This window comes from Alexandromys fortis, unplaced genomic scaffold, assembly GCF_014885135.2.
Source record: "Alexandromys fortis isolate MF-2015 unplaced genomic scaffold, M_Fortis_MF-2015_v1.1 scaffold_38, whole genome shotgun sequence".
In the NCBI taxonomy this organism is placed as follows: domain Eukaryota; kingdom Metazoa; phylum Chordata; class Mammalia; order Rodentia; family Cricetidae; genus Alexandromys; species Alexandromys fortis.
Window position 1 is genome coordinate 7,968,877 of NW_026067916.1, and position 12,574 is coordinate 7,981,450.

Consider the following 12,574-nt stretch of genomic DNA (forward strand, 5'->3'; position numbering starts at 1 on the left):
TACTGGCTTTTGGGAACCCATTCTCTTGGATGGATGCCTTTCTCAGTCTGGATATAGTGGGGAGGGCCATGGTCCTTCCTCAGAACAATGTGCCTTGCCCTTTCTGGGGAGTAGATGAGGGGGTGGGTGAGGGGGGTAAGTGGAAGGAATGGGAGGAGGGAAGGGAGTCGGAACTGGAATTGTTATGTAAAATGAAAAAAGATAGTTTGTTTTCTTTTTTAAAAAAATAAAATTAAAAAGCGAGGGGAAAATCACTGTGTATAGTCTTTGCTCCTGCCTGTAGACTAATGTATGTCTTCCTTCTAGTTATAAAGGCAGGCACAGTTGTGTTTATATAATAACAATAGAATAATATAGATTGAGTTGGTGTTTATACTGCTTTCAGATATGTAGACCCACTCATACATAGGATACATTGTAATGTTAGGATGACATTACTTACAACATTCATTTTGATGGTCCTGTCAATTTTATTTCATGCTCTTTTTGATAACTTACCTTTTCCTCTCCAATTCATACAGAATTGCTGAACAAATATTTATATTTATTTTATCTGTGAGAAGCTGTTCTTGGTTTTACTGTGTTTTCTTTACTAAGCAGTTCGTTGTCCCTGTGAGTCATGACTGTTTTTCTATAGACACGTAATCATCCTTTGATCGGCTTTTTTTTTTCCTTCTTTCAACTCCTTATTCTTTTCTGTGTTCCCCTAGACAGTATTTCAATCTCTTTTTCACGTGGTGCTTTGTTTTCTTTATCTGTTTCTGAAATGAAGATGAGGATTTGATGAACCGTCAGAATTCATGTCAAAGAAAGAGAAGACACACATACTTCACTCTCCCTGATTCAGATTCAAACATAAATCATCTTCGAAGCCTTCCTACTGGGGTATCCATAGTTCCTATGTGTTCCTGGAGAAGCAGGCTACACGGGGGCGACCTGCAGCCTGCTATGCGTCCTCACAGGGTTGAGGTGGACATTCAGCTGTGGTCATTAGAATGCTGGCTAGTGGGTGCTTCTAGGATTTACATAGTTCTAAAGTGTCGTGATGTTAATAGTTCATGTTTCGAGATATTGACTGCATTACTTACAAGAATGTGTCTGAAAATACTTGAGCTTGCATTCATGAGAAACAGTTTTCATGTAAAACATTGCTTTGAAAACTACGGTAGCTGCTGAGTCTGTCAGAACCTCAGTGCCGCCGGGGAAATAAAGGCCCTTAGCCTTTGTGTACTGAGATATTTGTAACCTTGTGATTTCCCGTGGTTAAAACTGATGGCATTATTCTACATCCTCACGTTATGATTAGAAAATGAAGTTTATGTGTATTTTTGAATACTGTTCTTAGTAACTATTTCCATGAAATTTTAATGGGTGAGCAAATATTTTCCCTCTGGATTCCCAAGGTGCCTCTGTCGTTCTTCTCATTTTGATTCGGAGGCCTTTGAACATTCAGAAAGGGGATGCATGTATGCAAATGAAAGAAGCAAATGGAAACACACAAATCCAACAAGCATAAACTTTGAAAATAAAATCCCCATTGTAATAAAGGTTTGACATGCTTGCTTTGGTTGGCTGTTGTTCTCTGTTTGAAGGTGGACTGGGGAGGCGATCTCCGTGGGAACCGGGAGGGCGAATAAATGTTTAACTATGTGAAGTGTGTTTGTAAAACATGACCGAGTTAGCATGATGGCTGGAAGTCTGACAGAGCCTTCTTTCTTCTGGTTCCACAGCATCAAGTCATGGGTGGATAAGATGCAAGAAGACCTGGTCACACTGGCAAAGACAGCGAGCGGGGTGACTCAGCTGGCTGACGTGAGTGTCCCCGCTTTGATCATGTTCTGCTTAGTGAGAGTGCACTTGTGTCTTCGAGGAAACCATAGCTCTGTTACAGAGAGCATGATTCCCGTGCACTTACCACAGTGTGGCTTTGTGGTAGCCCCTGCACGGCGCTGGTTAGTGGGAGCCAGAGTGGCATGGCTAGCAGTGAAATGGTGAAGTACCCTGTCTCCACCCAGATTCAGATTTAGATGTCACACTTTTCAGGGCTTTGTTTCCAGGTGCTGGAGAGATGGCTTAGTGGTTAAGAGCGTTGACCGCTCTTCCAGAGGTTCTGAGTTCAATTCCCACTGCCGCAGGGTGGCTCACAACCATCTGTGGTGAGATCTTGTGCCCTCTTCTAGAGTGGAGGCATAAGTAATAAATAGATAATAAGAAATAAATCAAAACAAAACAAGTGAAAACTCCACTTCCAGTCTTCAGAATGTATTTTAGAATTCCCACTAGTGGTGACTAAGTATAGTTTGAATGTCTTAAGTGTGAACACTTCTTCAGTCTTTGAGGATAGATTTTACTTCAAAAATATTTGAAGAGTGTTCATAGCCATATCGCTGTACTATTGCATAAATGTTTTGATGCACAGAATCAGGACACCTATTCTGTAAGATTACTACAAATTGATGCCATTTCAAAGCTCTCACTGCTTACTGAGAAATAATATAAAAATCTGGAAATATTTCCATCCTGTGTTCTCAGTTAAACCTACATGCCTTTATATGATTTCTTACTTAGATGAAATTGCATAAAAAATGTTTCATGGATGGGGATATGAATTGAAACTAGGAGTTTGATTTAGTTTTTATTTTCATGTACATGAAAATGAAGTTAGAACCCACTTGCAAACATTTTTAATGATTCACACAGAACTATACATGAATATAATTTATATATAATTTTTACTTCATCTGTGTTTTACCTGTAATTGATCATATGAGGTCAGGTAGGGAATTTTACTTTGACCATCATGACAAGCGGTCAAAAAGAGATTTTTTTTGACATATTGTGAATTGTGATTCCCAGTTAAGGAATGTTCCTATTGTTCTTATTGGGGAGAAACTGGAATATATAGTTAATTTATATATCAGAAATCCCCAAAGAAAACCTATAAATACTTAAAAAATAATCTTAGAATGTCTTTATAATGCAGTTGCATATTAAACCAAAAGTGTGCTGAATAGCCCTTCTTTACGTTGTATAGCTCTAATTTGAACATCTAAGCTCTAAGTACTCTCAAATCTAAAACTTTGACAGTGTGGGGATGATGCCCAAGCAGGATGGATTGCAGTTCTAACGTGTATGCTCACCACTCTTGTGTGCTATCTCTTTATGGGTGTGAGATACTCATCACTGTAAATGGATTTCTGTTTACCCTTCTGTCCCATGCCCCAGATATCTCAACACACACACACACACACACACACACACACGCACACACACACACACACACACACACACACACACACACGTTGAAATAGGAGCGGCGGGGCTGCGTCCCCAGCACCCCAACCGCCTGCTAGCTTATGCCTGAAATAACAACACACAAATTGTATTCTTTTAAACACTGCTTGCCCATTATATCTAGCCTCTTCTCGGCTAACTCTTGCACCTGGACTAGCCCATTTCTAATAATGTGTGTAAGCACCCCAAGGTGCGCTTACCAGGAAGATTCTAGCCTACGTCCATTCTGAGTCGGAGCTTCATCGCGTGCATCTGCCCAGGAGAGCGGAGCATGCCTCTCTGTCTGAGGCGTCTGGCTCTGAGAGGAGCTGCATTACTTCTGACCTCACTTCCTCTTCCTCCCAGCATTCTCTTCTGTTTACTCCACCCACCTATGTTCTAACCAATAAAATGGGCCAAGCCAGTTTCTTTATTGGCCAATGACCTTCCTCCATCATTTCCCCTTTTTCTGTTTAAACAAAAAGGGAAGGCTTTAACTTAACATAGCAACATTACATATAACAAAACAGTTATCAAGTAAATATTACAATAATCTATATCATAACTAAGGAAAACTATAACTATAACTAACTATTCTTCAATTCCTTCAAAGACTCCAGAAGGATATAATATTACCTAAGCAAACAAGAAATCAGCAACTTTCAAACTCTAGAAATGACAGAGACATCTCGCTGCCTGGACAGTCACCCAAAGTTCCTCTGTACTGTTGGGGCATCCATCTTCGGCCTACAGGCCCATAGTTTCCAGCAGACATTTCCACAAAGCAGGAAATTTCAAAGGCAGTCACTATCTGCTTGTCCTGAAGAATGTCTCGCAGACTCTTTCATGAAGCCAGAACCCCGAAAGATCATCTCACCTTTAGGCAAGTTCAGCAGTCCTCTCTCTGCGGGTTCTCTGTGTCCAGTTTATGCAATAGTCCAGGCAAGAGCAGTTTCTTGCACAAATGGCTATCAAACTCCATAAGGATCCTCTTCGATGCCCATCTTCCTCTTGAAGCAGATTGGTGCTGCCAGGAGCAGAGTGTCTCATTGTCATGAAAAGTCCTAAGTTATTAAAACATTTAATAGCCAATCTAACTGAAATATATATCTATATATCTAGAAAATCTAACTAACATGACTACAAACTTGACTATTATTAATGATTATTCATTAACAACCTATATACATTACAAAATTAACCTTAAATCTCTATCAATAAAGCAAAATCTATACTAATGCAAATTTTCATATCTATATCATATCCCCCCTTTAAATTTAAAAGAACGTTTATAAACCATATTTGGGAAAATGGGCGCAGTTTTTTCTCTCCAAACCGCTTCCTGCTGAATGGGGGCGTCGTTAATTAGGTCTTTCATGGTATAACCTGTGTGCTAGTTTCATCTCAGTTGGCAGTTGAGTGAAGCAATTTTCTGAAGGTATTCACAGCAACTGTTCAGGAGGGCGTGGTCCAGCATACCATATCGGAATAGAAGAAATGAACAGGATCTCATCCTCTGTGAAAACAAAAAAAGAAACTCCTTTCCAAAGTATCATGTCCTTAGATCCAAATTTCAAAGCCAAGGCATTTTGAAAATATCTATGTTGGATTAGTTCAGCAGCATTTATAAACAAATATCTTTTGGCAGCTTGTTGCTCCTTCCTCAGCATTCAAACAATTCAAAGAGAGCATAATAACATACAGTATCAATATTCTGTGTATTTTCTATCTTTGTGCGCTTTATTTAACCTCTATTTTGTTTATTTTTACTTTTATTTTATATTATCTGTATCTTTGTCCTGGAATAACTCTGTAGACCAGGCTCTCCTTGAACTCTCAGAGATCCCCCTGTCTCTGCCTCCCAGGCATTGGGATTAAAGGTGTATGCTACTACACCTTGAACTCACAGAGATCTGTTTGTCTCTGCCTTCTAGGCACTGGGATTAAAGGCGTGTGCCACCACACCTTGAAGTCACAGTTTCTTTATTAGCCAATGACCTTCCTCCATCACACACACACACACACACACACACACACACACACACACACACGTACTCGGGAATCTGAGGAGAGGGAAAATTTTGGTCCCATGTTTCTGAGGAGCACCCGGTATCTACAAGATACTAGGGGATGAAATGTGTCTCTTGTGCATAGCGATGGTCGCCAGTGCTTGGACACACAGATCCAGGGAGGGTGCATGCTCAACTCTGATCAGAAATGATGAACTTTAGAAATATGTGAGCATGTGCCATTGTGTTGGATATATGTGAATCTGAATTTAAGGAATAGAATTTATAGGGCCAAATGTTATTAGCTAATTTTTATTTTTATAGATTTACTATGGGGAAAGCTTTCATTCAACCAGAGTGACAAATGACAGATTCTCCTGTTAAGTTTTCTGACTTTCGTTGGAAAGTTGGGATTAAAAGTCAGCAGTTGCTGGCCCCCCCCCTTCCTCTCCTCCTTACAGTGTCTCACATGCCTGATGCCCTTGTTAATCCTGCTGTTCAAGTTCTTGATGAACGTGCTTTCTCTTTTTCCTCCAGAAAGTCTCATGCAAGAAAGTCTCATATGCTTTCTGTTATGCTTTTCTTTGTGGTAGAGATTAATTGCTTGGAAGATTAGAAACACTTAGGATGGGGTAAATGACTTTCAGTGAGTAGAACAACGTAGAATCAAGAAGATAAAGTCCAGATAATTTGTTTATGAGACACATGCTACAATGTAGTGATATAAGAATTGTGTGGTACTATATGGTGAATAATATGATGAGTGGATGGGAAGGAGGGAGGAGGAGGAGGAGGAGGAGGGACCCCAGAAGTTGAGCACATGTTGGAACTGATTGGGTTCCTCGATTGAAAGTCACCATTGTAGAAATAGGCTTCTTCCTGAGTTAATGTAATTATTTTAACTCGCTTCCTAGCTACAGCTGTTATCCAAAGTGAAGGCAAGAACCACTGTCATTAGCAATATTATTAATGTAACTGTCTTTGGAATTTTATGAAAAATGCTTTATGGGATCATAAGATATGAGCCAAGGGAAAATAGTAAATATTGTTGATGAGTTCTATACTTTCAAATTTTCTACATGAGTGAATTATGTTGTTAAAAGACAAGGTTAGGGGCTGGGTATGTGGCTCGTGGGTACCATGCTTTCTTCACAAACATGGTCACCATAGTGCAGATCCCCTACACTCACAGAAATGCCAGGCGGCCATGGTAGCCTGCCTGTAATTCAATCTCAGGAACAAAGATGGCATTCCTGCAGCAAGCTGAGGAGCTGGACTAGGCAAATTCTTCCACACATTACCATTGCCTAGCCTTTGTTTAATGTAGGGATTCTCAGCTGTGGGTCACAACCCTTTGTGATATTGCATATCAGTTATTTGTGTTACGATTCATAACAGTAGCAAATTACTGTTATGAAGTAGTAACAAAAATAATTTTATGGTTGGGGTCACTATGACATGAGGTGTTATATCAAAGGGTTGCAGCATTAGGAAGTCTGAGAACCACTGGTTTAACGGAAGGATGGGAGGAAGCTGACAATCATTTAGTCGTAGGACATTTGGCACACTGCAATGGGCAATAGATAGTTTTAATGTTCCATGCAATTAGGAAAGTCAGGAATGGGATCTTTATCCAGAATTCTCACCCAAAATGTTACCAGTGGAAGAGGTCAGAGCAAATAGCTTGTAATAAATAGCTCCACCTAAAAGATGTATTTACGACTTGATAACACACAACTGAAGCTGTGATGATAACATTTACAAATTCTTGTCTATGAAACGAGATAAAAATCCTAAGATTTACAAACAGCCAGCAATTTCTTTCCTGGAGATTGAGACCAGGGTCTTGTGCATGCTAGGCAAGCACTCAGCTCCACTGCGGGAAACATGTGCCCTTTTATTCAATCTAAATTACAGACCATGGCAAACATTCTGCCATTTCTGAATATGCGCACACACACATTCCGCCAAGGAGGAGAGAGTGACTGAGATGATGAACGGAGAATGTGATGTTTCATCACGAACAGATAATGTTTTCAAGTAGAAGTGTTCGTGATATTCTTGAAATCAACATCTATGAGTTCACAGCACAGTCACAAGCCACCGCTTCTTTCCTCAATCTACTGAAAAGTATTTTATCTTGGTGATATTCTGAACGTTTGGCCCATATCCAAATTAGGAGACACCCTGAATGAATGGGCTCTGTAGTAATGGGGATTTGCTTCGTGCAAATGTTTTCTAAAAATAAGCTGAGGAGTGAACGCTATTGTTTGTCTCTCCTATGCAGTTCATTTCTGAATCTGCAAGTGTGGTATGAGCAGGGGCCAGAATCCCTCCAGTCCGTCAGGATACCTCCTCCTTATATTTGATTCCTTCCTTCCTTCTTTGCCCCAGGGAAAGCAAGCCATGGAAGGAGACACAGCTCTTGTGAACATGTGCCTTTACATCTCGTCCTTTCTCTTCGGGGCTTTCTACTAACCCCCTCTTTACCGGGAAAGGGTTGCTATTTATGTTGGCTCAGAATTTAGGGGAACTTCTCAAGGCCTTGGTTTCAGCAGGAAGGCAGCTTTGCAGGTTCATTGTGGTTGGCACTCAGTTGGTAGCTGACAGCTCTCACTGCATGAAAGTTTTATTGCAAGGGCTTGGAAATAACTCACTTAGGGAAGAGCCTGCTGTGCATGCATGGAGACCCGAGTTCAGGTCCCCTGCACCCACATCGCAAGCCAGGCACAGCAGCAGGTGATCGTCCAGCTGGGGGTACTTCAAGCCCTGCTTTGTCATTCCCCGGAGTCAGACTGAAGTTGTCTCCTGGCCGATGTGCTGATGCTTAGCGCTTGGGTTCTCTGTCACTTACCTCTCGGGACTTTCCTATTCCTCCCATGGCCAACGGTGCTGTGTGGCATAGAGCTGCTTTGGGACTGATGCACTTTGCCTAATCATGCCAGGTCACCTCTTTTCTTCTGCTGCTCTGGGAGTGAGGCTTGTTCTCCTGCAATGAAATGAAGCTCAAATTCCCTCTGCTCTGACATCCCAGAACCTTAACAAACCGACAGTTATGGCAGGTTGAATGTAATTTTACCTTTTTCTAAAGTGGAAAATTAATGTTCTATATGAAACATCTAAATCTATCACACATTGCTTATGAAGCTAACTGCTGAGAATGCTCTTCTGGGGATAGCCATAGCATTTCATGGCATACTGTTAAGTATTGCAATTTCCAAAATGTTTAAGTGGTGCACTTTGTATAAAGTATATTTGCGATATTTTAAGAAGTGTTATTTTCAAGATTATGTTGGAAGTAGAGTCAGCTTAAGAAGTTTTTTTTTAATGAAAAAGAGCTTAAAACTATAACCTATATTATTATCACAACAAAGCTTGGTTTTAAAGGTAACAATGATGGCTTCTCGGCCTTTTGGCCAAGATTAAGTGTAAAGCTAACAGTGAAAGCCTTTCAGTGCAGTTGAGATTCTGAGCAAGGAAGAATGCTCAGGTGATAAGTCGGCTTCCTGCCAAGGCCACGTCACGTGTGGCTTCGGCGGATTTGCTCTCTGAAATACCGAGGCATTTTTGCGTGTCATGGTAGAGATGCACGTCTTGCCTTGAGTTCTCCTTATGCTCTACATTCATTGTGGTAGAAAAACAGAAGCCAATGTCACATAGCACGTGAGGTGTTGGCCCGCCTCTCCTGCAGCTCCGCCTAGCTCCAAACACCTGAACCGCTTACAATTCACGCTCTCTTCCCTCAAAACAGAAAGCTGGATAAACGACATGGAAGACAGTCATTTAAAGTTTCAGGCAAGGGAACAAATTAAGAGGCAAAGATCCTTAGACCATGTCTTAAATAGTGACAAGTTAGCATGTTAAGATGATAGAAATCTAGATTACGTTAGTGATGGGAAACTGAAGATGCTTACGTTGTGAGTAGATGTCCAGCCATAGGAAAACTCAGTTTGAAATCTAGTCTGAAAACCGTTTTCTTCATCTATATTGGGAAACTTTCGTAAGATTGCCCAATATTGCCGGCAGTGGTAGCCTTTAATTGGGACACTCAGGAAGCAGAGGCAGGCAGATCTCTTTGAGTTCGAGGTCATTGTGGTCTACAGAGTGAGTTCTAGGACAACTAGGACTGTTACACAGAGAAACCCTATCCTGAAAAACAAAACCAAAAAAAAAAAAAAAAAAAAAGAGGAGAAAAGGATTCCCTGGTATCTGTGATGGTTACTATCATGTTTTTTAAAACCGTAAAGCTGAAGATGGATCTTTTAGTGTTTTTTTTTTAATATATAAAATCAATTTACTCTTATTGACTACCACAGTATTTCAATTTTCATTTTCTCTATAGAATAGTATACTCAGGTATTTATACTGGCTTTATATACTTAAGCTTCCTTAACTTGTTATATTTGTTTTGGAGATTTTAGTTTCTTTTATTGTGTTAGCCAGCTTTCAATACTATATGAAATATTTGAAGCAATTAACTGGAAAGGTTTGTTCTGACTCAGTAGAGGCAAGTGGCCTGATGCCATAGCTCTGGTCTGTGAGCAAGTGGCCTAATGCCATAGCTCTGGTCCGTGAGCAAGTGGCCTGATGCCATAGCTCTGGTCCGTGAGCAAGTGGTCTAATGCCATAGCTCTGGTCCGTGAGCAAGTGGTCTAATGCCATAGCTCTGGTCCGTGAGCAAGTGGTCTAATGCCATAGCTCTGGTCCGTGAGCAAGTGGTCTAATGCCATAGCTCTGGTCCGTGAGCAAGTGGTCTGATGCCATAGCTCTGGTCCGTGAGCAAGTGGTCTAATGCCATAGCTCTGGTCCGTGAGCAAGTGGTCTAATGCCATAGCTCTGGTCCGTGAGCAAGTGGTCTAATGCCATAGCTCTGGTCCGTGAGCAAGTGGTCTAATGCCATAGCTCTGGTCCGTGAGCAAGTGGTCTAATGCCATAGCTCTGGTCCGTGAGCAAGTGGTCTAATGCCATAGCTCTGGTCCGTGAGCAAGTGGTCTGATGCCATAGCTCTGGTCCGTGAGCAAGTGGTCTGATGCCATAGCTCTGGTCCGTGACCAAGTGGCCTAATGCCATAGCTCTGGTCCGTGAGCAAGTGGCCTGATGCCATAGCTCTGGTCCGTGAGCAAGTGGCCTGATGCTATAGCTCTGGTCCGTGAGCAAGTGGCCTGATGCCATAGCTCTGGTCCGTGAGCAAGTGGCCTGATGCCGTAGGTCTGGTCCGTGAGCAAGTGACCTGATGCCGTAGCTCTGGGCCATGAGCAAGTGGTCTAATGCCATAGCTCTGGGCCGTGAGCAAGTGGTCTAATGCCATAGCTCTGGTCCATGACAGGCAAGCGCATCATGGTTGCAGACTGCTGCAGAGCAAAAGCGCTAACTCCGAAAGCAAAAGAGAAAAGTAGAGAGGATGCTGTGGCTCCCACTTCCCTTCAAGAGCATTTTCCCCCAAATCTAAAAAGCTTCCAATAGGTCCCACCCCCAAAAAGTTCCAGTACCTCCAAATTGTATCACTTTAAATACATGGGGGACAGCCAATATTCAAACTATAGTATTTCTTAAATATTTAATAATAATGCCAGAATGAAAATTTACTGATATATATATATATATGTCATAATGTATACATATTTGAAAGAAATTAATTTGCAATCCATTCGTTTTTCAGGACACCTAGTGACATGTCTGGCACATGCTGTGACTTAGTAAATGTGCACCCGAGTCCATCACAGCAATTGTGGGACATAACTTACACTCCCTACACCACAGGAAGGATGTGCTTTGTAGAGAAACGCACACGGCATTCACGATACAAGCGTCAGTACACTTCCCATCAATTAGCCCTGTTGTCCTTTCTGCAGAGCGAACTGTCCTGGATCAATTAAAATGATGTCGGGGTTTATCTATCTGTAACTTGAATCAATTAATCAATGCAAGTACTGATTTTCTAAAACCTCATTTTAGTCCCAAATAAAAGAGGTTCATGTTGGGTGGAAATCTTCAAGGAGAGCTGGGGTGTGTAAGACAGGATGCGATAATCCGTCCTATGAAAGGGTAAGCCATCTGGTGATAGCCGGGAGACTTGGGGGAACCAATCAGGAGCTGTTTCTTTTTAATTCACAAAACTAAAGCTCCTGTAATAGTTTGAATGAAAATCTGCAAGGTCAGTATTCAAAAGTCTTCAGAGTTCACAGAAATTGGTTATTTAAAGAGCACACGGTGATTTAAATCCTTAAAAACAGCAGTTAGCCAGTAATGTCCTAAAATATGTAGACATAGGGACATAGGGGGATGTGTTTTAATGGCTGAGGGCTCTCTTAACATGGTATTTCCCTGAGATGGAACGTTAGCACTTTTCATGCCCAAAGTGTATATATAATAGATGGATGTGTGTGTGTGTGTGTGTGTGTGTGTGTGTGTGTGCGCGCGCGCATGTATGGATATCCCCCTAAGGTAGAACTTTAGCACTTTTTATGCTTCAAAGTGTATATAATAAATGTATGTGTGTGCATATGTGCTTGAGTGTGTGTGCGGACATGAGTTTTCCCTAAGATCAATCTTTAGCACTTTCCACACCCCAAAGTGTATATATAATAAATATATATAAATATATGTGTGTGTGTGTGTGTGTGTATAGGTGTGTGTGTGTCCCCTCATTTAGAATTAACATCGTCTTTGATAGATGCACGTCTGAATTTGTATCCAGTTGAAGCGACCATCCGTCACTTGGCTTCTGTGCTCAGCTGGGGCCAGGCTTTAGAACCTGTAAAGCCGTACCGATGCCAGAACAAAAAGCAAGTGGGACTGGTTCTGGTATATGCCTGGATTCACTTTTACAAGGCAATAAAAAGCTGCCAGGCCCTGGCTTTAAAGATGGTTTAGTCATGCGTGTGAGCCCCATCTGCTCAGTGCATAGGGGATTTCCTTCTCAGAGCAGACCTCCAGCCAAACACAGCCACTGCCCACCCCTCCCCGGCACCCCAGCCCCTCCCAGTTTCTCATCTCCTGCTGGGAGTGGACAGGTTTTGTGAGCCAGATGCTTGCTGCCTTTGCCACTGGAGGGAAATCCTTCTGCACACACCCAGGATGACCCAGAAATGAGCTTGGGTCTCAATTCTATGTACTACATCAACTTTGGCGTGGTTTATTCTGTGATTTAAATAACAAAATACTCAAATAGAAAAATGATAAGAAAAATAAAAAATCATAAAAAATATGATAAGCAGAAAACCACCGCAAAGCTATCCTCAACTTTAACATAGACTCCAATGCTTTCTATTTCTCAACCTTCTGATGTGAAC

At 41.5% G+C, this 12,574-nt stretch overlaps 1 protein-coding gene across 1 annotated transcript in view; it reads left to right on the plus strand.

Moving 5' to 3' along the window:
• The first annotated feature begins 1,686 nt into the window (after positions 1-1,686).
• Cacna2d1 (calcium voltage-gated channel auxiliary subunit alpha2delta 1) overlaps positions 1,687-12,574 on the plus strand; it is a 347,097-nt gene continuing 336,209 nt past the window's right edge. Inside the window, exon 1 of the mRNA XM_050139771.1 lies at positions 1,687-1,812. Within this exon, the coding sequence (XP_049995728.1) occupies positions 1,687-1,812 (126 nt within the window). The remainder of the gene's footprint in view (positions 1,813-12,574) is intronic.